At 38.5% G+C, this 27,906-nt stretch overlaps 1 protein-coding gene across 7 annotated transcripts in view; it reads right to left on the minus strand.

Moving 5' to 3' along the window:
* Positions 1 to 405: 405 nt before the first annotated feature.
* LOC109053339 (phospholipid phosphatase-related protein type 5-like) overlaps positions 406 to 27,906 on the minus strand; it is a 46,813-nt gene continuing 19,312 nt past the window's right edge. For 2 of the 7 annotated variants that reach the window (XM_042757741.1, XM_042757744.1), the window contains 5 exons: positions 7,937 to 8,057; positions 7,290 to 7,540; positions 5,368 to 5,544; positions 4,103 to 4,242; positions 406 to 1,878 (listed from right to left, as the gene is read on the minus strand). In XM_042757741.1, the coding sequence (XP_042613675.1) occupies positions 1,767 to 1,878; positions 4,103 to 4,242; positions 5,368 to 5,544; positions 7,290 to 7,540; positions 7,937 to 8,057 (801 nt within the window). In that variant the 3' untranslated portion in view covers positions 406 to 1,766. Of the gene's footprint in view, positions 1,879 to 3,875; positions 3,885 to 4,086; positions 4,243 to 5,367; positions 5,545 to 7,289; positions 7,541 to 7,936; positions 8,058 to 27,906 lie in introns of all 7 variants that reach the window. The other 5 variants (XM_042757743.1, XM_042757746.1, XM_042757747.1 and 2 more) reach the window with 4 other exon arrangements.

The raw sequence follows: 27,906 nt of genomic DNA on the forward strand, positions 1-27,906 counted from the left end.
TTAGTATGATTTCTGACACTTAAGACTGGAGTAATGATGCTGAAAATTCAGCTTTACCACAACAGGAATAAATTACAATAAATGATTCAAAATATGTTCAAATAGAAAACAGTTATTTTAAACTGTAATAGTATTTCACAATATTACCTTTTCTTTTAGTACTGATTAAATAAATGCAGCCTTGGCGAACATAAGAGACTTCTTTCAAAAACATTAAAAAAAAAAATTAAGATTACATACTTTTTAACGGGTAGTGTATACAGTAGTGTATATATCTATATATTGTTTTAATAAGGTTTTGAATTTGTAAAATCTTTATGCACCATCACATGACAGGACCAGAGCCTCAGTAATTTGTATATATATCAGGGGGCGAACTGCAATAAAACAATTCAAGCCATTTGCTTTTAATTAAATGTTTAATTAACAATAAGCTTGTTCTGCAAGAGTCATCTATCTTCATATTGAACAATTTATTATTATTATTATTTTTTTTTTACAAAATGTAAGGAGGGTTATACCTGAACAGTCACATTCAAGCACCATGTTACATACAGAGGCTTTATCTCACTTCAGTGGATGTAATATGTAGAAAAATGCTGGTTTAAAAAACAGCCAATAACATCAATAGACAAAATGTCTGACAACAAGCTTTACAGAATATTTCCACCAGTTCAGTTTCACAATCTCAAGAAAAAAAAAAAAAAAAAAAAAAAAAACATCAGAAATGAGCTTGAACACATTCAGTAAATTCTACAGAATGAATTTGTTTATTGAAAACAGTAATTTGTATGTAAAATGGCAAAAAAATAATGTGAAAAACAGTTATTTACAAAATGTATATAATCTTATGGTGAGACCCGGACAGTTGGCAGAGGTCTCCCATTAACCTTAGGATGAAACCTGAGGTAATTCCTTATAGTCTCTGTATTTTTGGTTCTGGATTATATTACCAAATTGACTTAACCTGCCAATAATTCTAGGAAAATTCCAAGGGAAAGCATTCACATTTTATACAATGTAAGATATAAAACATTTGCTACATCCTGTACATATTTGTTTCCTTTACATCCCACCTAGCAGGTGCTGAAATTTTCTTAAATATATTACAGTCTCCTCTCTGTACAGCTATAGTTTTGATTCTCTATAACCCTATTTCTGAATAATGCAATAATTTGCTCCATGGATACTAAACTCAAATACTTAGCCATAAAAATAGCGCTAATAATCTATTTAATATCTTTCAAATAAGCTTACTAGTAGTTTGCTACATCCTACCAATCTATATTTCCAAAAAATAGAATTGATTTTCTTCCGTTCACTCTTAAATGTCAGTAGATGTTAATTTAAATCTTAAATTTCACAGTTGATATTCAGTTTCTGTATGGCTGTTAGATGAGAAAACCTTTTTATAATGTACACAGAATGTTTATATGTCACTGTCTGGCATTATTGATGGAAATACACTGCAAATTTACAAAGATGAAAGATTATTATCAGTTGGAACACTAGCCTTGAATTAAAAAATACAAATAAAAATACCCACCCAATAGATGAGAGACAGGTACTATGAGGATTCAGACAAATATGAAACGCAGTCAATACAAAATAATCCCAGTTCAAATGAGTGGCTATTGCTGTCATTGTCTCTGTCAGTCAGTAGGGGGCAGTAGAGGGGAGTACGGGGAGCCTCTAGACCTGAGTGGAGTATGATCTTGTGAGAGAGGGTCTAGGGCGAGCGCAGGTAGAATATTCTGAAGGCATGTCTAGACTGCGCTGGAGATGGAGCGACGTGAGTGGATGAGGACATCGGGAGGGGCGGGGGCCAGGTATGGCTGATGGTCATGTGATGCCTGTGTACAAAACCCCTGGAACCTGCTGAGGATAGAAAACAAAACATTTCTGAAAGAGTGCAGAAGGGAGAGACCAGGGTCAAAGTGACATTTCAAAATATTGAAATTTTTTCAAAATATGAATTTAATGTGGGTTGGGGCAAAAATGGCACCTAAATGAACAAAAAAGCTTCCCAAATTCAAGATAAAAGGGTCAAAAAATGCTCCGATTTTATGCCCCTACATTTACAATTTTTTTCATCATATTGCAGCTCTACCATATAACAGTTCTTTTTTTTTTTTTTTTTTACTTTTTTTTGTAGGTTATTTATATTATGCAATTGTTCTGTAAATGAACGTATGCCACCTTTGAGCAGCATTAAACAATCTGTAAATAAACATAAATGCTGTGTCAGATGCAGCTTCTGTTCCATCTCTGCAGTATAAATATGGCTTTTGTTGATGTTGATAAGATGTTATTATCTATAACAGGGGTTTTCAACCTTTTAGGACATGCGCCCCCTACGTTAATCTAATTTCATTTGCCATTCAGTGTCGATTGATTACAATGGGTTTTACTGTGTCTGGTGTAGACGGTGTTAGTTATACTGAAACATTAAAAATATAAACAGTAACCCAAATTAAGTGTGACGGCTGAGCCTGTTTTTCAGTCGGTTTAACCATTTTACCATCTCTGGTATTATTTTTGTTCTTTTTTTCTCAAACTTCAGAAATCCAATGAAGATTTCACTTGACTAGCTGGGAGAGTAGTCAAATTGCCCCATCTAGTGGATTTTGCTAGGAAAATCTTTATTCATAGCTGTTTCACTCCAGTGTGTGCTTCTGAATCAACAGTTGCTTGCCTTCTTAAAGAGATCATCGGATGCCCATTTTCCACAAGTTGATATGATTCTTTAGGGTCTTAATGTAAAGTCTTTGGTTAAAATTTTGCAAAGGTAGTGTAAAAGAACACCTTTTTTACCCTATCAAAAACAGCTCTTTTCAGAGCAAGCCGTTTTGTTGTATTTTCCTTTAAATGTTAATGAGCTCTGCTGACCCCGCCCCTCTCTTCCAGCTGCTCTCTGAGGGACTGTTTACTTTAGCCGCTTGCATCATGAAACTTGCTAATTAGCAAATTATTAGGAAAGGCGATTTGGAAAGATTCATTAAAAAGCCTTATACTAAATTCTTCTGTTGGTGAAGCTTGATCACAAATGATTCGTGCGAACATAGACGCATTTATGTAGATCTGGGGCGCGTTCCCTTCAAAAACAAATGTAATCCACTTCAGCAGCTCAGATGTCGGGAGTAAATGACTACTGTTCTGTAACAACAGAACACCTCAATCGCTTAAGGGACATTCTTGTCTACGCCTGCTCCGGCGGTGAAACAATGGCAGGCTCATGACTGCTCACTCAGGGCGGGTCTAAGGTAAGACGCCAGTCCAGTCTGTGCTGAAACACTACTGTCAAACTATCGTGGGAGAGGACGTCACACAGACAGGCATCTGAGATCAGCTCGATTTGAGAAAAGGGAAATGATTTAATGAGAAAAAAAAAAAACGCTTGGTGGATTTCTATCATTATAAGGTGGTTGTGTACACACACTGCCAGCACACATTTCAGTTCAAACAACTTGTAAAAATGCATGTAGCATCCGATGACACCTTCAAGGGGTGCTGGACCCACAGGCTGAAAACCCCTGGTCTACAGTATTGCGACTGATTGAAGCAACTGGTTAAAGTTAAGTATTTGAAGTAAAATGCAAAACACATCTAATAAGGTCATTACAAAAATGCCTTTACAAAGTAAAAATATGACCCTGGAAATCAATGCCAGAGGGCAAATGTTGTCTCCTGTTGAAAAAGTTCATCTCTGACCCTGGATGCAATACTTGTTTAGAATCTGGTTAATACAAGGAGGCTATAATATTTTTTGGAGCAGCCTTTACCTCTAAAGCACACCTATGATGCCTTAAAATGCTGTCTAGGTAGGCTGCTAACTAGTTTTTGGAACCGAACTAATGAGAAAAAAAACAATGCACCAAACTCCTCTTCAGAGCCAATAATATCAGTATTACCACATTCTGGATATATGATCCCATTCATGGCTATTTAAAAACCCCAAGTATGTGGGCAGCAGACCTCTTTCAGTTGAGGATTAGATACATTATTATACAGTACAGTTAGCTGTTAGCTCTTGTTTAGATTTCCCACGCCTTCCTGGTGTCCATTGCACCCACCCGTCACCCTTACCTGAGGGCCACTTAACTTTTCGAGTGGACTCTCTACACAGGGCATGGCCACCATGGGCATGTTGAGCGAGGGCTCTGGGCGTGGAGGGTGCACAGGGGGCGGTAAGGGTGGCAGCTGAGACTGGGTCTGCTGGAAGTTATTGATCACACACGTGACCTGGAGGTGAACCAAGAGCAAGGGTTAATAATGACACCAAAAACGTGCAAAGCATTTACAGTATGACAACGCAGGGTCTGCTTCTTGTGGATTAAGGCTTTATGCCCAGAGCATGTTCAACCTTGGCATGGTTGTGATTGGACTTGTTTTAAGAGGATGAAGGATGGAATCTAAAGCAAGTGGATTAGCTGCAGATTCACTAAACATCTGAGTACTAGTATTAACAGGTATGTGCTCAGAGTAATGACCTGTTTTACCCTCTGACATGGCGTGAGACTTTAACCGTGTCCCAATTCACACTCTATCCATCCTAGATAGTATGCAAGGATGTGTGCAATCCAGGTGGCATTCTGGCTCGTTCATTATTTTGGGGTGGGTTTTATGTCATTCTTGTTCCTTCACAAAACCTTGTTCAACCAAAGTGGATGAGTTTGTGATGGTTTTCTTTGAACTTTTTCAATTGTAGATAAATGTATTTAGCTATATGTTAATACTTGCCAAAGCCAGCCAAGGCTTCATGATGCAACTTTATGATGCAGATTCCAGCTATTCGGCGATGTGGTACATGCAATGCAATGTATGCACTATTGTTCAAAACACTGGGGTCAGTAAGATTTTTTAAAATGTTTTTGAAATAGCCTTATAAGCCCACAAAGGCTGCATTTATTTGTTATGAAATATTTCAACAATTTAAAATAAAGTTACATAAAATGTAATTTATTCCTGTGATGCAAAGTTGAATTTTCAGCATCATTACTGTCTTACATGTCACATGATCCTTCAGAAATCATTCTAATATGCTGATTTGCTGCCCCAGAAACATTTTTATTATTATTATTATTATTATTTCTTAATATCAGTTATCAATATTGAAAACAGCTGTGCTGCTAAATATTTTTTGTTGAGACAATAATACATTGCTGAATAGAAACCTCAAAAGAACAGCACTATTTGAAATAGAAAACTTTAGTAACACAAATAATGTCCTTACTGTCACTTTTGATCAATTTGATGCGTCCTTGCTGAATAAAAATAGTTAATTTCTTCAACTGTTGAATGGTAGTGTATATTCTCAAACTGCCTGGCTATGGTGTTTGTTGGTCTCCAAGGTTGGCAGATTCTCACCAGAAAAGCAGCGATGGCTCCTCCAGTGAGATATCCAGCTAGAACATCCGACCAGTGGTTACGGTACTCAGCTACACGCACGATGCCCACCAGAACAGCCAATGAGAGGAAAGTCAGACAGAGAGTGGGTTTGGTCAGCCTTGTGCCTTTAGTCCTCCATACCAGAGTTATATACATCTGCAGAAAACACAAAATACACTTTGCTATCGTGTCTATTTGCTCAGCAATACAACACCTCAAACACCCCAAATGTACTGTAGATTAATTCATGCATCATGCTCTTGTCTATTATTTTTAAGTTATTTCGCCCATTCTTTCCTTTTATTTTTATTTTCCATGTGTTGTTACTTCAAAACACTGCCAGAAGGCCAGCAGCATCTCTTCTCTTCACTGTTGCAGATGAAGCTGGAGTTTATTGTGTGCTGCTCAATGGAGTTTTAATTAAGCTGTTTCTCAAATTATGTTCTTCTCATTTTGTTGCCTGGGCATCCACTTCTGTCTGTGATGGTTAGATCCAGTAGTTTATGAAATAGTCTTCGTCCCTCAAAAGAACATCACTAATGGGACTAATTGGTTTCTAGAGGAGCTTGTTTCTTTTTGGCCTTTTTTAAAATTAAAATTTGACTTGGAACTTTACAAAGACTTACAAGATATACAAATGCAGGGGCGTGTTTAGAGTTTTGGGGGCCGTCGGTGCCTAAACATGCTACTATACTTCATTAAGTGTACAAGACACTGCACTGCCATATCCATACTTCATTAAACAGCACAATCGTTTTCAAGTGTGCTAATGGAAGGATGTTGAGTACTAAATCAACACATTATGATAATTTCTTAAGGATTATATAACACAAACTTCTTAGTAAACTGGAGTAATGGCTTTGGCATTACATTGCCGATTGTACTTTGCTAATCACAGCCAAAAAATGTATAAATAAAAACAGTTATTTCAAACATTAACAATTATTTACAATATTTTCTTCTCCTGTATATTAATGAAATGCTAAATTGGGGAATTGAATTATGAATTTCTTTCAAAAACAAAAATGTCTTAAGAAATGATATTGTGCAGAATATAGACACACAAAAACGAAGGTAATCCAATATATAATTGAATAATAATCCCAAATGAAGATCCATTCAAAACACAGGGAAACACAAGCAGCATTCACAAATAATATCCGGCATTGAATGAACTGAGGAGGGAGACTCAATACACAACAAACGTAATCAGGAGAAAACAGAACAGGTGAGGAGCTATTAACTATTAAGGAGACAATTGAGGGAATGAACCGAAAGGCAATAGAACAAAACATCCAGGATGACCAAACTCAATGCACACAAAGAACAAAAAGATCCATAATTGTGACAGATATCTTTTCATTTACTACATTAAAATATTATTATATTTTGGAATCATGAATTTTTTACCCGGAAACATAAAAATGTCTTAAGAAATTATATTGTAAACTTTTAAAATGTAATTAATTTTAAACTGTAATTTTTATTGTATTTTTATTCAAGAAACAATATTGTAATTTGGATTTTGCCATCACAGCAAAAAAAAAAAAAAAAAAAAAAAAAGTAAATATCTAAAATTATGAAAGCTATTTTAACATTAGTAATTATAATAAAAACATGTGATATAGTACATATTGTAAAAATATATTAAAAATGTATTGTATTTTGGTTAATTAAATGCTAAACTGGGGATCAGAATCCAGCTATACTAGTGAACAGTCAGATATGCTGATATTATATTTTTTTCAGCAGGGTCATGACCATATATTCTGAATTATCATTGTAAAGGAGCTCTGTCATCTCTTCAGTCAGTTAAAACATCAGCATTACTGAAGTAAAGGATGACTGTGATTTCTTAATACGCTGTGTCATGTTTGATTTCTTGTCCTGGATGTACTCACCACTGTATAGACAGCTGAGTACATACTCAGCGCCGCGTCCTTGGAGGGGAAAGATTTACGGGCGGAGGCGATAAGGTAAGGGTTTCCGGTGCACGCTCGCCGCTCTGTGATGTACTGCACCACTGAATGGCAGCCCAGTGCTGTGTAGTTTGGGCGGCAAGTAGACAAGAAATGAGGTGTCTGGTTTCCTGTCACTACCTGCCCTGCATTAGCAAAGATGGTGGTGGTAAAGAGGCCAAAGGAATACACACCTGAGAACAAGAGGAAGAAATCATTTAATCAACCACTTGATAATTATAAGAGGATTTTCACATACTGATGTAATACAAAATTTCTCCAAATCTGTTCCAGTGAAGGAACACATTCATCTACATCTTGGATGGTTGAGGGTGGATACATGTTCTGCAATTATATGTTGAACTACTCCTTTAAAATAGAAAACAGTATTTAAAATAAATGCAACCTTTGTAACTTTTAAACAGTAGTGTAAGGTGCTTGCACACAAACACACAGACCCAAAAATCATAATGTAGAAGAAAAAGTTTGATGCTTTGTGTCTGAAAGATTAACGATTTGCATAAGAACAAAAAAAAAAAAAAAAAAAAAAAAAAAAAAAAAAAAAAAAAAAAAATCGAAGCATTGCTTACCAAGAAAGCGGACTATGCGTCTCAGCAGCGGGTTGAAATAGCAGCAGTCAGCCGTAACAATTGTCTTCTCCTGCGTGGCCTCAGGTTTAGTTAAGAAGGATGCGAGCTCCCCCAGCAGAATCTGCAGCAGACAGACACAGGAACGAGATTTATCAGGTGCACATAGCTTACAGAGAACAGCGCTTAGGGGGGAACCACAATATTTTCCTTAAACTGATTAAAATGATTGCCAAATGTACAAGGAAACATTTATCATTGTTCAGACTGCTCGTGCTCCAATACCAGAATTTACAAGAAAATCACGAAAATGAGAGAATCTCATTTTCAGTCGTATACATGTATAAACGCTAAATGCACCAGCACAGCTGAGACAGGTTATATCTGTTCAGTATGCCCTAATGGGATTGCATTCATAAAACATGATACCTCACAGATTGGAATGCAACATCACATACTGAAAATCAATGACAAGTAAAAGTGTCCATGATTACGTAAAAAAACAAAACAAAAGAGTAAACTCTAGTTTAAAACATGTCAAGTTTTTAAAAATGTACTCTATACATTTGTGTTGGTGTTAAGACACTCCTTGACATAACATGAAGCTCTTCAGATAACATTTTCCATGTTTTTGTGTTTTTTTCTTCTTCTGCATGTTGGTTACACCATCAATAAATATTTAAACATTTTTTTTTTCATAATATCTGGACTGATCACTTTTCTAAAAACAGCAAATTGAGTCTTAATTCAGAAATTAAAAACATGCTCATCATATATGCAGTTTTTTCAAGCCATTGTATTAATGAATTGCATTTTCAGCAATTACATTCAATGAGAAACAAATGATATCAATACCAAAAAAAAGAAGAAGAAACTCCAGAGCAGAAGACGAGCAGAAAATACAGTACTTTGTCTGCTTTCATAAAGTAATCATTTGTTATGGAGTTCAGTGTCTGAGTTGGTTCCATCTGTGAAAAGTTTGTGTGTTATCTCAAACAGCAGAAGTCTGGCACTGAATGTCACAGAGATACCTTTTTAAGAGTTACTAAACCAAGTCTATTAAACTATTTAACATCCACAGACATAAAGATCCATGTGAATGTGTGGTAAAAGCAGTGCTTGTTATTATGCATCATTGCCTGTGCTAAAAGATCTCATCCTCTGTCTAATGCCTAATTTTTCTGAGTTCACAAATGCCACTCTAACCCTTTTACTAAGGGGAAATGGAAATTATTCAGGGACATAAAAGCCTGAATTTCTGAGTAACCATCAAATTTTAGTGTTGCTTCACTAATTATATTTTGTGGGGCATATTGTGGCGTTTTGAGGGCTCTTGTCTTGTGGAATAACAAAAAAACAAAACAAAAAAAAAGGCAAAAATAGACAGAGGAAGAGAAAGAGAGAAAAAAAGACATAATGAATATTTCACTAGAAAACTCTTGACATATCCGAAGCGCTCTGAAGCCGCAATGTTGAAGCAGCAGTGATACTGTCAGCCATGATGCTTTCAAATCCTTAACACATCACAACTACAACACACCTGCTCTGAAGAGTTTCAAAACTCTGGAAAAACTGACACACACACACACACACACACACACACACACACACACACACACACACACACACACAGATAGATAGATAAAAAATTTGGAGTTCAATTAATGCCTCAGTGTCAACCATTAAAGGAGCTCAAAGTTTGTGCAAAATAATGGAACAAAAATGGAGTAGCTACTGTATTCAATGAAAAAATTGTTCAATCATTAAAAAGGGATAGTTCACACAAATATAATAATCCTGTCTTCATTCCAAACTTGTATTACTTTCCTTTTTCCATAGAACACAATCACACTAATTTTCAATATTGAGAATTATACGCCGATCAGCCACAAAATTAAAACCACTGACAGGTAAAGTGAATAACATTGATTATACAGTATAATAACAGTGGCAAATCTCAATAGGTGGGATATATTACACTCTCACTCTCTGGGGTGGTACCTTTTTAAAAGATACACCTTTGAACCTAAAGGGTCCATAATGGTACATTTAAGGTAAGGCCAGATAGTGATGACTGGGTCTGATCACACAGAAGAGCTACTGTAGCTCAAATTGCTGAAAAACTGCTGGCCATTATAGAAAGGTGTCAGATCACACAATGCATCACAGTTTCCTGCTCATTGGCTACAATAAGCACACCAGAACTGGACCATGGGACAATGGAAGAAGGTTGCTTTGTCTGATAATTAACATTTTCTTATAGATCAAAAGGAAGACCAGGCGCGTAAGTAATTCTCAGTCTGATTGAGCATCTATGGGTTGTGCTGAACTACATGATATTAAATAGGTGGTTTTAATGATCAGTGTATATAACATTTAAATATGGCGATTAAAGGGAAAGATGACTTAAAATTTTTCCCCACTCATCGTATGACTTCAGAAGATGTATAATAGCTTTATATGGACAACTTTTATGGTACTTCACTGGAGATATGCAGTAAAATTCCAAATACGATGAAATGGGATTTAGAATAACCTAGTAATATTTTAATGAAAAATAAATGCAAATTTCTGACTTGACTTTATGACACATTTTGTGCTGTGGAAATGATGTGGAAAGCTGAATGTATATTGTCTAGCCTGGGAAATACTATGACTTTAAAATGTGTGTTCAGGACAAACACAACTTTAAAACATAGCACACAAAACACTAATGGCTAATTTGTGCACACAAATGAAATATTCTGAGTAGAAAATGAAACCAAGGTGCTATAAAACAGGTTACCAAACTTGACAACAACATAAACCAAAGCAACAGTGCAAATTACACAATTGCAAAAATGCAACTTTGTTAATTATTCATACCCCAATGCATGTTGGGATTTTACTTTATTTAAAAAAAAAAAAAAAAGTTCCATATTGCTAGAGCCATGCACTACTGTTTGAGTTACAGGAACACTACTTAATTTATTTAAATTATACTATTAAAAAGCACTTAAATTTGTGGATAATTCTTTTTATATTTTGGAGTCTATACTTGGTAAGTTACTATAAATGTACAGTAACAAACTGTGCGAACTGTCCTTTTAATTCATTGTTTGAATTGATATGCCACAAATATTCTAAAAGTGACATCGCCAGCAAGCATTTCGCTGTAGTTTTGGCATAGATAATGAGAAAGAAACGGATAAAGCAGCAAGACGTTGTCAGTGTTCAGCACCAGCAGAAAAACCCCAAGGCAACATCATCTTCACTAAACACAGATGGAGCTGTCATTGTCATGTCATATACCTGTAAATTAAGATGCATAGTTGAACTCGTCCTCTAGAAGCTGTAGCTAGAGAGGACAAAAAGCATGGTCTTTAGAGTGGATTAATGGAAGTTGTTGAAGTGAAGTGCTTACATGTTTAATTGATGAAACAGCTCTGCTGACTTTGAGGGGAAGACAGACGGAGGGAGGGACGGGGACAAGGAGTTCAAAGCAAAAGGAGACGGAGAGAGAAAGATTGATAACAAAATCAAACTCCAGAAAGAGGGAGAAATAAAAGAGGAAAGAGAGATGATGGCTGAAGTGAATGGTATGAATGTCTGTTTCCTGAGGAAATCATATAATGTGTAAACAATGTAGACACAGACGTTCCGTGGCAGCCGGGAGTCTGTCAAATCAAAAGCTTCTAGTAGAAAAATAGAGCACCAAAAAATGTAGGCACTTAGTGATGTCAAAAACCCTCTGCGGTCTATAGTGGGTGTCAAATAATAAACCACACAAACACCACAGATTGCCTTGAGGTGTTGAGAAAACAAATACAATCGCAGAGAAGCACTGCAAGTCATTGAAACAAATCAAATCAACAACAATATTACAGTATGAAACTATTCATGTATAGTCTACCAGTCAAAATTTTGGAATAATAAGATTTTTTTAAAATGTTTTTAAAAGAATTCTCTTATGCTCATTGAGCCTGCATGTATTTGATCAAAAATACAGTAAAAACAATAGAATTGTGAAAGATTATTACAGTTTAAAATAACAGTTAAATCTACTTTTTTAATGGTTTTTGAATGGACAGTTTCCACATAAATATTAAGCAGCAAAAACTGTTTTCAAAATGTTCCAATTCAGAATATTAAAATGATTTCTGAAGGATCATGCAACACTGAAAACTGTAGTAATGGCTGCTGAAAAATCAGCTTTGCATCACATGAATAAATTACATTTTAAAATCTAGAAATTAATATAGAAAACAGTTTACTGTAAATTTACTGTAGTTTTGATCAAATAAATGCAGCCTTGGTGAGTGTAAGAGAAACTTTTGACTGGTAGTGTACATTTACATATTATATCTAAATATCTAAATATAAATATACTGATATGTTTACTGCAGTTCTGCATATTATTATTTTATATGTGTACTGCATGAAGTCTTAAGATTGATCAAAGATGGGATGGCATTTTTACGTCAGATTGGATGCCAGCAGTACTTGAACCACCAACTGTTATTTTACCCAGAAAGCTGGCAGCCAGAAGATTTGTGCACAAGGACAAAATTTACTTTAATTATAGCACTTGACAAAGGTCAAATTAAATGAGAAGAAACATTGTAAAAATACAGCTTCCAGAAATTACATTTCTGAGAGGATACTTGAGCCAAAAAACAGCAGGTAATTTGCTCTATAATTTTTATTGAGGTTGTGAGAGGAAAACACAGATGTGTTTTGCTTAAGTCTTAAAATATGTGTACCAAATTTACATGACCTTTTCTGGAAAAATTAGTCTTGTCTGAATAGCTCAAAAAAACACCAAAAATGTCAGTGACCTTACTGAAAGACCAGGGGCCAGTTGCATAAACACAGCCACGATGATAAGAGTGTCTTAAGAACTAGCAGTTACCCAAGTGGTAGTCTCACGTAGCCAGACTGACGGCTGAAGGTCTGGAATCCATGGCAGCTTTCATTGGCCAAGGCCCGCCCATGAGGCCATTTTACCGACATGTCAAACAACCAAACATAGTTCATTTCGTTTCAGCATCACGTTTTGAGGCTTCAAAGTTTCTATGCCGTGAACTTTAAATATTTCACATACTTTTGAGAACCCAAAGTTTAGTTGATCCTGATAAGCGCTTGTCATCACAGATGTAAACATGATGGCTTTCTTCTTTCGTGAGGGGGTTTGGTGCCACGGTATCTTTGTTTCCGGGTGGAACGTTAAAAAACACAACACACACATCTCCCGGAAATCCTGTATAATTCAGCCAATCTGATTACGACTTCGAAACTCCAGAAGTGTTTCCACTTTTGTGTTCCATATGCATCAGACGTTCAGCCAGCAGTCCGTGGGCATGATGTCTGAAGCTGAGACTACCCACGTGGGGTATCATAATAATCCACAAGTAATCCACATCACTCCCATGAAGTGAAAGGCTGCATGTTTGTAAGAAACAAATCCATCATTAAAGCATTTTAACTTTTAACTGCCAAAATCTAGCCAAAATCCATAATCCATAAACACATCCTCCTGTGAAAAAGACCACCCCCTATTGTCCTCTCACATCAAAATAATGATTTGTTGGGAACAGTTTTGGACTTATTTTTTGGCTTGATAAGTGCATATTTCTCTCTTGTGTCAGACAAGATAACTTTTTCACTGAAGAAAGCAATTTTATGGATGATGGACTCATATTTTGTCAAGAAGCGAGAGCTTAAAGTTAAAATGCATACAGCTTTTCACTTCACAAGACGTTAATTGATGGACTGGAATTATGTGGATTTCTTGTGGATTATCAGATGTTTGGACTCTCATTCTGATGGCACCCATTCACTGCAGAGGATCCATTGGTGAGCAAGTGCTGAAACGCTAAAGATCTCCCAATTTGTACTGATGAAGAAACAAACTCAACAGTGAGTACATTTTCAGCAAATGTTCTTTTCTGGGTGAACTATTCCTTTAAAAAAGATTATGACAAATAAATAAAATAAATAAATTAAACTTGTAAGACTCGTCTAAGCACTTTATGAAACCATCCACAGATTAAAATCAATATGAATTTCCATACTGTTAATTTTGGTGCAAGTCTTGCTGTTGGACTTGGCCGTTGAAGCTGGTTGAACAAAGAAATTTTAATGCAGATAACCAACATCTCCATATTGTGATGATTCATAGGGTGGTGCACCTGGAACAACTGTGGTTTATGACAGCCCGATCTCACAGCAATTCATATATATTTTACGAGGTGGCTAATTCGTACGAATTCGTATGACCACATTTGTACAAATTCATAAGATTTTTGCAAAATAATATGTATTTTACAAGTTGCACAATTCGTATGAATTTGTACGAATTACCTACACCTAACCCTGCCCCTAAACCTACCCAACACTGGGGTTTAGATAAATCATATAAAATCGTACGAGTGAGGTCGTACAAATTTGTACAAATTAGCCACCTTGTAAAATACATACGAATTGGTCGCGAGATTGTGTTGTTTATGAGCAGGATGGTATCACACAACCCATAGGACTGGACATTTCACTGGCAGTGCAGTGCCCCAGGCATTGGCCCACTTCTCTTCTGCCAAACCAATTCTCTCAGTGGACTGGGTACTTACAATATACTGTCCAGTCCATAGTGACAGAACAATATTCATAATTCATTGTACACATCATGTGCCTTAAAGGGGCTGTTTGGAAAAGGAACAAGGTCATTGTTTCTAGAGAGAAGAGGGAAAATAGCAGAATTGCTACTGTGGGATACTATAATATATTAAAGGGGACATTGGATGCAAAATTCACTTTTACATAGTGTTCACAAAGAAATGTGTGTAGACCCAACCACCCAACAATGACAAAAATCCATTCACATTTTTTTTAACCCCCCCCCCCCCTCAAAACGTAAACAGTCTAATTTATCAAGGCGCTTTGATTTTCTGAGCAATATGACATCACATTGCTCAAGCCCCGCCTATGGCTACTGATGGTCTATCTGGTATTAGCATATTTCAGTGCCATTTTCTCCGTGCATAAGCAGCTGTAGTGTATGGACGTTTTTTTCTAACAAAAATAAAATAAAAATTCAAATGCTCAAATTATTACATAATAAAAACTCTCAAAATGGCTTCTCAAATGCTCAAATGCAATTTAATTTCCTCATTTGGGGAAGCATGAACTATATCAAAATTTTAAATCATTTGTATTTGATATTTAATTTTCATTATCAGCCCAGTATAAACCTGTCATCTATAATGAAAAGCTCAAATCATAAATCAAATACTCAAACCAACATCGCAAATGATAAATCAAATCTCAGATGGAAACCGCAAGAGACAAATCAAATGTTCAAATGGACTCACACTTTATATGTTTTATGATTATTTGCAAATCGGCTTTCCTCTTCCATGGAAGAGAGGGGTGGGGTGAGCAGAGCTCATTATCATTTAAAGAGACGTGCAACGAAACAGGTCGCTGTGAACAGAGCTGTTTTTGACAAGGTAAAAAGGGTGTTGTTTTACATTACCATTGAGAAATTTTATATATGTAACAGACATTTTATGAAGACCCTAAAGAATGATACCAACTTGTAGAAAATGGGCATCTGATGTCCCCTTTAAAAGTAAGAGTTCAGCCAATAATAATAATAAAAAAAAATCATGGTGACCAGTAGCTATCAAATACAAAAAAAAAAAAAAAAAAAAAAAACAGCACTGAAATTTAAGTTGCGAAATTGAAATTCGGTGCTCATGGAATGTCATTTCCAGATCCACAGCACTCATTTCACATTTGTTTTTCCACACATTTCCTTGTCTGCACTAAAAAAGCAGCAGCATCAACCTTCTACTATTATTCTCCTTTGGTATTCCACAGAAGAAGAAAAAAAAAAGTCATTGGGGTTTGGAGTGGCATGAGGGTGAGTAAATGACAACAGAAAAGAAGAACTTATTAGACATGAGCTTATTTGGAAAAGATACACTAATCAAACATTAACAGTTTGCTCAACTGAATTTCCCTTTCTCCCTGAGACTGACAGTCCGCTTAGGATCTTATCTGGGTGACTTGCTTGAGGATACAGGCGAATATCTGTTGTCATAGCGTTACCATGGCATCAGTATGACAGCTGATGCACTCTTGCTCTTGCTAATCCAATACAGATCACATATAGACAGAACCACATCACAGATCACATTCATTTCCACATGCTGTCAATCAGATTTTTAGCTGTCATTTGAATACAGCAAACTGAGATATCAGTACCAGTGTGTTTGCATTGATCTGCTTATAATGTGTGCCCACTGTTATCATAACCTTCTTTTATTTCTTTCCTCTAGTTGTTCTTTTCTCTTGCCCTTTTTGTGGATTTCACACTCTGTCATTCCTGATTTCTGGGATTTGTCCTTCTGTCTTTCTGCGGGCATCTCTCCAAGTACCATATAAGGAAACTGGGTTAGCATCATCCCTCTATTTCTCTATACCCACCACCAGTCCTTCTCTCTTTCCTTCTAAAGTCTTCAGTTCTCATGCTTTATTCTCTTCTTTAAAGTCAACATGACATCAAATTTGACCCCATTTACTTTAAAGCATCTCTTTAGTCTCATTGTAGATGATTCATCAGTGCACATTACTGCAAGGAAAAACAAATGCTAGTCTTTGTAATCATTCGTCAAAATGTAATAACTTGATCCTCCTCTGAAATGACATTTCTTGGTGACGGCAGGTCTAAAATACCCAGGGAGTGCTGTTTAATAGCATTCCCATCTCACTGGAAGTTGCTTGGCTGCCGCAGGACCACCTGGAAGTACACGTTTCAAATTCTGCCAAATTCTGGGTGCTTAGATCTGCAGCCAGGTTGTTTTGAGCCATTCACTTTGCAGCTGCAGGAAAATTACATCATGACTGGCAACACTGATTGGCTGATGGCACCACAAGAAACCACACAAACCCTTAATTTAGTGACTATCCATCAAAGGCAGTATTTTACACCAAAAACAAACAGGGTAGTGGTATGCACATTCAAGCACTTGAATTCCATGGTAATGCCCACATTTCATAATCCTATCATTTTACATAAAAAAGTTGATTTGTTGATTTCTTGCTTAGTATCCCGTTTCACTCTGAAACACTGATATGTCTGACTATACCCCCCCCCCCCCACACACATATATGTATACAAAGCATATTCATTCAAAAGTTTGGGTCAGAAAGTCCTTTATGCTCAGCAAGGCTACATTTATTTTGTTTAAAAATACAGTAAAATCAGTCATTCTGGGAAGTAATATTACAATTTAAAATAACTGTTTTCTATTTGAATTTATTTGAAGTTTTAATTTTTTCTGTGTTGGGAAAGCTGAATTTTCAGCAGCCATTACTTCAGTCACATGATCCTTCAGAAATCTTTCTAATATGCTGATTTGGTGATTAAGAACCATTTTTTATTATGTTGATAACAGTATGGTGCTTAATATTTTTGTGAAACTGTGATATACTTTTTCAGCATACTAAGCATTCAAAATAATAATTTCTTAAAAAATCTTCCAGAATCCAAACCTTTGAACTACTTTTGTATTTATTTTACGAATTCATTATGCTTTTTATTTTAATGCACATTAATAGTTAATAATAATAATATTTTTTTTCTCTTTGCAAACATTTCCTTTTTTTAGTTAATATATTTTTTTAGTGCTAGTTTTCATCATTAATCACCAAAAACTAGGTTTGATGAGTCCCTTTTTTTTTATTTTAAACACAAACACAATTTTAACAGTTTTACTGTGCACACATCCTGTCTTCTTGCTACCTAGCAACCTTGTAGAATCGCCCTTCCGTGATGCTTTTCATGTGAAGGTCACAGCAGTGTACGATGCTTGTGTTAAGCAGTGTGCTGAAGTCCTGACACAGGTCATGTGAAAGGGCCTTCATTTTCTCCTTTTTTTTCATATTTCAATCCACAAACAGTCCTGCTTCTCTCTTTACTCCAGCACATCTCTCGCTCCATGCCCACATGGCCAACTCCCAGTGTTCCCAAGGCTGAGTAGGAGTGTTAAACAAAAGCTGATGCCTTAATCTAAGGCTTACTAAGATTAGGCTGTGGATTGTCTCTGCAGAGAGAGGTTAAACACATCCTCTGGGCATTGGTGTACACTTACAATAGCTGAGTGTGGATGACACGGATCTCAATGAGAATATCATATTTAATGTGTCTCTCTCTTCCTGATTCCTGATTTTTACATCCCATCCTCCCTCAAGGTTTTCTAATTCTCTGCCTCCCTCAAACACTTATTAAAGAAGAAAAATGTTATTATATTTTAGTATTGATGCAGCCCCATTAAAACTCATTGAATTTTTTATGTTTCTATAAAAAATGTTTGTAATTATTAATGATAAAATAATGTTAAAATTTCACTGCTAAAAGTCTTTCCCCGTCTGCATTTTTTTTTAAGTTGCGATTAAGATGATTTTCACTAATATTTGCTGGCCTCCAGTATATTTTGCTGTATGAATATTTGAATATGCAATACAAAAAAATAAAGATCAGATCCTCTAATTTTAAACAAAAAAATTCTGTTTTATTCTAGCTTAAAGCATTCTTTTTTTTAAATCAACACTTGAATATAGGTAGGTTTCATAAAAATGCATAATTTTGAGCACGATTGCAGAATTCTGCCATTTAAAGCAATCTAAAGAACTACCTTGCTCATCTTAGTGAAAATGAACTGGGCCTGGTTCCCCAAAACGTTCTTATCGCTAAGTAGTTCTTAACCTATTCCTTAACCTCTCTCTTAACGTTATGGCACGATTGCCGACACGTTCGTACGCTAAGTATATCTTCTGTAAGTCACACTTTCGTAAGGTTGGTCTGGACCATTCGTAAACTCTCTCTTAGCGTTGTTTGAGCTCAAGACGCTAGTCGCCGCCACTGTGCAGCAGTCTTTAGAAATCAGCGCAGCACAAGTCAAACTATGGTATTGTCACGTCCGGGATACAAGGAAACACGGTGAGAGCTCCAAATGCGAGTATGTCTTTTATTAAGGGCAATCCAAAGAATAAACAGTCCAGGCAGGGGTCAAAACCAAACATAACCAAACATAAACAAACAAGGACACAAGGCTAGATCACGACAAGAGATGGACGAGAATAAACAAGGACTCTGTGACACATACTAAGACAGACCGGTATAAATACACAGGGACATGACAAACGCTAATGGGGAATTGACTGTGCAATGATTACTAACCAGTGACAGCTGAGTGTAATGAGGAGACAGGGATCGTGGGTAATGTGGTTCATTAAGTGACAGACACCGTGGGGAAGGAGGACATCTAGTGGTTACCCAGGGAACACAACCTAGACACTGTGACATAACCCCCCCCTACGGAGTGGCTACCAGACACTCCAAGACTTCAGGGACAGGAAGTGGAGAAACAAAAAAACAACAACAACAACAACACAACCAGAAGACCAGGAGGGAGGTGGACTGGTGGAGGCAGAACAGGGGGAGGGATGGAGGGCCAGGCCCATGTAGGGGAACAGGAACAAGAAGCGATGGCTCCACCGGTAGCCAAGGTGGATCAGTCAGTTTAGGGGGCCGGGGTGGACCCGAAAGTTCAGGTTGTGCAGACGGCCAGGGAAGAACCCCCCATTTGAGCGGCCAGGACGGAACCTGCCACTCCGGGGCCCCTGTGGAGACGTGAAGGTGCTCTGGACGGCCTGTGGAGACGTGAAGATGCTCTGGACGGCTTGTGGAGATGTGAAGGTGCTCTGGACGGCCTGTGGAGACGTGAAGTGCCTCGGCTTCGGGCACCATCTCGGGCACCGCATCGGACCCCGCCTCGGGCACCGCCTCGGCCTTGGGCACCACATTGGGAACGGCCTCGGGAACCATCTCGGGCACCGCCTCGGCCTCCGGCACAGCATCGGGCACCACCTCGGCCTCCGGAACAGCATCGGGCACCGCCTCGGGAACGGCCTCGGGCACCGCCTCGGTCACGGCATCGGGAACGGCCTCGGCCTCGGGCACCGCATCGCCGTCAGGCACCGCCTCGGCGTCCGGAACAGCGTCGGGCACCGCCTCTGCATCGGGCACCGCCTCGGCCTCTGGAACAGCACTGGGCACCGCCTCGGCATCGGGCACCGCCTCGGCCTCCGGAACAGCATCGGGCACAGCATCGGCCACCGCCTCGGCATCGGCCACCGCCTCGGCCTCCGGAACAGCATCGGGCACCGCCTCGGCCTCCGCATCGGTCACCACCTTGGCATCGGGCACCGCCTCGGCCTCCGGAACAGCATCGGACACCGCCTCGGGCACCCCCTCAGGAACCGCCTCGGCCTCAAGAACCGCCTCCGGGATGGCAGCGGGCTGCTCGGGAACCTCCTCCGGGACGGCAGCGGGCTGCTCGGGAACGGCCTCCGGGCCTTGAGGAACGGTCGATGCCTGTCTCCTCCTCCGCCCTCTATGATGGCGAGTCGGCGGTACCTTGTCCAGCGACTCAGGCCTTGAGTCGGCCATCTTGTCTGGCGACACCGGTGTGAATTCGCCCCTCTCGTGCTGTGGCGCTGGGCTGGCGGCCAACTTGTGCAGTGGGCCTGGGATGGCGGCCATCTTGTGCAATGGCGCTGGGATGGCGGCCATCTTGTGCTGGTGTGCTGGGCTGGTGGCCATCTTGGGCATTGGCGCTGGGTTAGCGGCCCTCTTGTGCTGTGGTGTTGGGCACGCTGAGCTGGCGGCCATCTTGTGTAATGGTGCTGGGCTGGCAGCCATCTTGTGCTGTGGTGCTGAGCTGGTGGCCATCTTGGGCATTGGCGCTGGCTCAGCAGCCGTGACGTGAACACTCCTGGGAATCTCTAAGATCTTGTTCAACATGGAGAAGTAATCCAAGAAGGTCTGGCTGGCGGCCGTCTGGCCTCGTGGCGTGGGGCTGGCGAGCACCTTGTGCTGTGGCGCTGGGCTGGCGTCCCTCTTGCCTCGTGGCGCTGGCCCTGCGGTCATCATGGGCAGTGGCGCCACCATGGCGGATCTGTGCTTCTTCTCCCCTCTCCGTCCGCCATGGTGATACAGTGGCTATGATCCATCACACACGAGCCCCGGGTCGAAGGGGGGCCATGGTTGAGAGCGATGTTGAACCTCCTCTTGACCACTCCCTCCTCGGCGACCTCCCCTGGTCCCCCGGAAAACCACCAGGCGAGTTCCCTCAAAACTCATCCTCTCCCGCTCTGTGGCTGGGGAGAAAAAATGAGAAAACACAAAACTCGATCACATCTTTAATTAATCCTTCTGTCACGTCCGGGATACAAGGAATCACGGTGAGAGCTCCAAATGCGAGTATGTCTTTTATTAAGGGCAATCCAAAGAATAAACAGTCCAGGCAGGGGTCAAAACCAAACATAACCAAACATAAACAAAAAATGACACAATGCAATAACAACAAAACAGACAGACGAGAATAAACAAGGACTCCGTGACACATACTAAGACAGACCGGTATAAATACACAGGGACATGACAAACGCTAATGGGGAATTGACTGTGTGCAATGATTACTAACCAGTGACAGCTGAGTGTAATGAGGAGACAGGGATTGTGGGTAATGTGGTTCATTAAGTGACAGACACCGTGGGGAAGGAGGACATCTAGTGGTTACCCAGGGAACACAACCCAGACACTGTGACAGGTATGTTGACAATGTTGTGGCTCAACAATGATTTTATGTTATGGACATTTTAAGACTAATAATAAAATATGTTCGCAATGGATACAGGCCTATTTATGAAGTTGACTTTATTTGGTATCAGAACTAATATGCTTGCAGCGCTAAGGTTTTTTGCTACAGGGAGCTTCATCGAGGTCGTGGGAGAGGGCTACGGCCTAAGCAAGACCTCGGTGTGGATGTGCGTCCACACTGTCACCAATGCCCTTCTGCGCCATGCAGGGGAATTCTGATTGTAAAGTACCTTACCATTAATATAAAAGTGTATTACATAATTTTTAGAAGTCGTTAAACCCATGTCAAGAAGAGGCACAAGTGGCACAACGGGATAAGGAGGGTGGATGATTAGCGAGGGATACCCGGTTCGTCTACCCGTCACAACATACCGTGTGAACATATTACTGACGATTTGATAATTTAATTAATAGTCTACATTTTACAGATAACTTAAACTATGTTAAAATAAATGTTACTGGAATAATTTGAGGAATGTTTCATTTGCATAGAACGCGTTGTCTTTCTTAACGCCGTAATGCACCTTCGCGTGAAGTTGAAAATCGATTCCTGAGCAATCGATGCCAACTAATTCAGCACCTTCACTTGGGACAGCGCCTTTGTAATGTCGAACGTAAGAGGCAGTGTGATAAGAAGCTTCCTAAGGGACACTTCGGGGAACACACTTAGGAACATAAACAACTTTGGTAAAATATATCTTTCGAGTCTTCTTAGCGCGCTAAGATTGAGCGTTATCGGGGAACCGGGCCCTGGTTGATTTGCTGCATGAATTCCCTAAACTATTTTCATATGTACCTGGGAAAACTACACTATGCTCCTATGACATTGATGTTGGAGATGCATCCCTGATCTAGCATCAATCCCCATACTGTAATTGTGACATAATGAACAACATTCCAATCAACCAATCAGAATCGAGGGATATGTTTTCAAGAAATATCAGTTTTAGGCTTACAGTCAGGGTTAGATTCTTCTACACCCTTGTTATTCACCTTTCATTTCTCTCTGATTTTAAGAATAAATTATGGGTAGGGTTAGATTTAGGGGTAGGGATTGGGTGAGGTCTATATTTTTGGACAGTAATGTTGATCCAGGATCATCAAAAGATATTGATTCAGGAGCATGTCTTACTTGGCAAAATCACGGCTACCATTCAGTCAGAGTCCCTGGAGTTCGCCCTGCCTACTGGTACCAACTGGTACCTAGAAGACTGTGTGGACAGGGTGGGTGATGCCAAGTTTATAACGAAGCTAGACCTCCTGAAGGGATACTGGCATATGCCTCTGACCTTGTGAGCATCAGAAATCTCAGCTTTTGTCACCCTAGACAATTTTTCTTAGCTTTTGGGATGCAGAACACTCCAGCCATGTTCCAATGTATGACACATAATGTGTTGGGAGATGTGAAGAACTGTGAATTGTACCTGGATGATGTGGTTATCTATTCCCCTACCTGAGACATTTAACTGTGTGTATGATGATATAACATGTTTCTTGTTTGATTTTGCTTAAGTAAATTTTCTCTCTCTGTCTCCATTATCTCTCCACTAGCATCCTCAGACAAACAGAATGAGGTCACAGAAACACACTTATGGCAAAACCACATTACTGGCACATAGGAGCACACGGTCCCCAAACATCCATGAATGAAGGGTTGTGACATCAGCCAGCTGAAGCCTCTGACTGCATGATGCTGTATATCTCTGCTGGGCCAAAGCCAACTTCAGATCAAACAAACAGCTTCCATATTTACCAGAAAAACAGACTGCCAAAAACTCACATACTGTAGCAGCATTAATTATTTAAGGTGTATTTGTCAGCGTTTGTAGACTTCATTAAAGCATAATTAATGGACTGGTTTATTCAAAAAATGAGAATTCTGTCTTTATTACCTTACCCTCATGTTGTTTCAAACCTGCATGTTGTTACTGTTTCCTTGGAACACACACACACACACACACACACACACACACACACACAATACTTTTTCACATTGATTTTTTCATACAATTTGGAGGTTTGATTTCAAGTGATTTTTTACTGGCATTATCAGGGGTACTTGAGTACTCGAGTGATCAGCATTGCAAGTGTAATGCTGCACCAAGTTTATTCTGTCAGAAAAGGCATACATATGGAGCTGGTTATGTGATGCAAATATATAATTTTTTTTACAAATCATGCATTAAAAAAGTACTTTGAGGTCACAACATGGCATTGTGCAAGGAATCACATGAAAATGAATCTTTATTAATCAATAACCTGCCCCTGTTGTTATAATTGGCATGAAAAGGAATAAAAGTAATTGGTGTTTTACTGCCACTAATGTACTTTTCAGCTGGAAACTGCAGTGAATTGGTACATTTTTGTAGTTTTGCCAAAATGTAGGTAGAGAAACGTTTTACCAATGATATTTCATCCATGTTTCCTTAAGTAAAAAGTGGGCTTCAAATAGATTATTCACACCAACATCTAGCAACAAATACTTCAGTAACTTGGGCAAAATTTTGTTCTATCAATGTTTTTGGTTGTGGTGTGGGTTCATGAAGGTTTGTAAGGACCCTTTTTCATACGACCTCTTCTGGACTCATTATATAATACCTGATGCCTTCAACATCCCTCATAACTATTATTCTTATTCCAGTGCAGTATTTTAGATTTTTAATGCAATTCATATTCAAACATATTCTTAAATATGTTTCTTATTTAAATTAAGAGTTAAAATCTTCATCTACTTTTTGTGATCTTTACCACGATGTTTTCACTACACCTTTTCATTTGCTTCACTCTCCATCAGGGCTCATCAGGACGTGGCACGTTGCTGAATAAACAGATGGGTTTTCATGTTAATGTGCTCATGTTTGTGACTGCAAAACGACGGCTTTGTAACCAATTTCTTTTATTCCTTCCAATAAAAGTCCTTGACAATAAAAGTTGTTGACTGGTACACTATATTCCAAGTCCTCTGAAATCATATTAAATCTTTGTGTATGAAATTTAGTCATTATTTGCTGAAAATACTACCCTCCAATGTGTAGTAGTTCTGAAATCTAAATATAGCATGTCAAGATGCGTCGCAACTAGATTTGAACAGCAATCGGTCAAAGACACAGGAAAATCAATGAAGTTTGAAATGAGTCCAAACCTTCATAATACATCACATTTAAACACGACTGAAGTTTGAGAGCTACTACAAATGTGAACATTCAAAGACTTGGAAAATAATGCACAAGTCAAACTACTTTTATGGTGAATTTTTTGATGTTGTTGTTGTTGTTATATTTGTAGCTTTAATACCCTTTTTCTTATTGTATGGAAAACAGCAGCCTGGACATTCTGCCAAATAACTATTTTTGTGTTTGACAGAAAAAAAGTCATATTGGTAAAAAAAAAAAAAAAATGAAGACAAAATTTTATTTTTTTGGTGAACTACTGCTTTTAAGAAATTTAAGGCATTGTGAACTGAATTTCACTCCTCCCTGTTAAACTATCTATACTGAAATGGAACTGACCTCGATTCAGCACTCAGTGGCACTCCTCTCATTAGGGAACACAAATGTCTGTGAATGCTGTGAATTAGACAGTCACTTGACATCTTCAGATGTGGAGAGGCAGCATGTCTCAATAATTAAGCTTAAATAATAATTAAGTTTATAGCAGGAAAAGCTGTCTTGTTTAAGGCGCTAGAACTGATGGGAGAGTTTTTCCTTTTTGCTATCACCGTTTCCAGATTCTACTCTCAGCAAAAGCTAGAAACGTCTAACCGCCCACACACACTCCAAGAACCCACATATTCACACACGTGCACACACACGCACACAGGGCGCAGATGCAAACGCTCACTATCCACAAGACAAAGAGAAAAGGCAGTTACACACAAAGAGAGCATGCTCACAAACATGTGTTCCTACAGAGATATGTTCATCTGTGGATGAAAGAGAAGAAATGTCCAGATCATGTTTCATTTCAAAATCAGAATAAAAATCGAATCTTTCAAGTCAAGTTTTCTTTGATCCTTTGACATATACAAAGTCACTGTACTCAAAACTTCTTTAGCCAAAAAAAAAAAAAAATTGCTTTTATATTATTTTAGAAACCAAGCCACCAAAACAGTTTGTTTCATATTTTATCTCAGTATGACATCATAGTGTGATGAAAGACCAGCAGATCAACACCTACTTCTACACTGTTGTAGAAGGAGGTGAGTAAAAATGAGAGCAGCGCAAACACAGGATTACTTAAACAACAAAACGATAGAGATGCCTTCTAGGATTACAAGATGCTGTGCACCAAATTGTGGAAAGACAGTTTTTACATTGCTTTCCTTGTGATCCTAACACCATGTCTATGCCAGATGCAACCATTGTTACATCACGTTGCATCCCACTGCAACAGGCTACACTGGATGCAACAAAGTGACCGTTGCAGATCTCCTTCTTGCATGTTGTGTCATATTGCGCCATGCTGCAACCAGTGTAGACAGATTCACTGATTATAATGGCTTCTATTGTTTTTAGTCGCATTGCATTGTGCTGCTCACGTCTGGTGTAGACGCGGTGTAACATTAGGAAAGAGGGAATGAAGTTTATTTTTAAGTTCCAGATTGTGTCAATAAGGGTACGGTCACACAGCGACTGGACTAAAAATGGAAAAAGTTCTTCCTCAGAGTCTTTGAAAAGATTTATGTACAGATGATCCCTGTCCACACAAATCTGCAATAACGACTAAAATTGCTGTATTATGCATGCCAGGCAAGCAAGTGGCGATATCACTTTGTGAAGAAACACTACGCGCCTGCGCAAATACAGATTCCTATAGACTGAACACATAAAGCACAAGCACATGATGCCACTGATTTCACAAATTCTATGTTTTCGTAGTTTACACAGTAACGGTATCATTTTTAAAAACTCAGTCAGTTGAAAACTGTCAAGTAAACACCACCAAAGATGCTGTTGATTTTTGTATTTTTTTTTTTTTTTTTTTTTTTTTGCTTCATTTTACTTTAGATTTTTTTTAACAAGATTTTGATGCAGGCTTTTTAGAGAAAAAGATGATACAGTGCTGACTGTGTTGGATCCAACAGTACTGTAATGTTGCAACACACAAGTGTGAGTAACTATGTTTTTACCATGTGTCACTATTGCTTTGTCTGTTACTGTACTGAGTATTTATCCTATCAACCAAAATAGTACATCACAGCAGTGTCCATCTATTATTTTTATATGTAAAATTGTTGCCCAATTTACTTTGGGGAACTTTCAAGTCTTGAAATTGGCAGGCCTATCAAAACAGGATGTTTCAAAGAGCAGGGTTGCCAACTCTCACGCATTTGGCATGAGACACACGTTTCCAGGCTCTGTCTCACGCTGCCCATGTAAATCTCACGCCAAATTGGTAGCCCCGTTTGCAATAAGATATACAATAAAATATATCACTAAAATACTTTCACATTCAAACACACAGACTAGATACACATGACAAGAAAAACACACAGCTTTGCCCAAATTAAAGCTCAGGTGCCTCTCAGTGCACACAGGGAGCCTCAGGTGTCCCTGTGCGCACTGCTGTCATCTCCATGTGAAGGAAGACAAGATGGTGAGCTTTTTCCACCTTCTGCTCTCATTTGCACAGATGAGAAATGTGTGTGTGTGTGTGTGTGTGTGTATGTGTATGTGTGTGTGTGTGTGTGTGTGCAGCGTGTGTAAAAATACACAAAAGTGAAGAAAGCCTCTGATGTTTGAATCTGTGATATCTCACCATCTGTTTCTGTGATTAATTCTGTTTCAGACATTAATTCACCCTCCCTCTGATAATGAATCATTTGATACCACTGGGAAATCTTTTTTTCCCTGGCTAGCTGAATCGAGACTCTTGTGTTGACCTCATCTAGCTTTCATTCACTGCACTGCATCACACTGTGAACATCTGACCTTGTTAATATCACTTGGGACTGACCTAAATAATAATGACATGAAGTCCCAAACCTGACATCCAAACAAGAGACAGAGCAGGCCCAAAACATGCCCTGCACAAGTACATGAACGCTTCTAGCTACACTACCATTCCAAAGTTTGAGGTCAGTAAGATTTTTATTTATTTATTTATTTTTTAAAGAAATTATTACTTTTATTCAGGAAGTTTGCTTTAAATGTATTAAAAGTGAAAGTAAAAATATATTTCAAATAACTTTATATTAATCAAAGAATCCTAAAAAATATGTATCACGGTTTCCACTAAAATATTAAGCAGCACAACTGTTTTCAACATT

This window comes from Cyprinus carpio, chromosome A6 (assembly GCF_018340385.1).
Source record: "Cyprinus carpio isolate SPL01 chromosome A6, ASM1834038v1, whole genome shotgun sequence".
Lineage (NCBI taxonomy): Eukaryota > Metazoa > Chordata > Actinopteri > Cypriniformes > Cyprinidae > Cyprinus > Cyprinus carpio.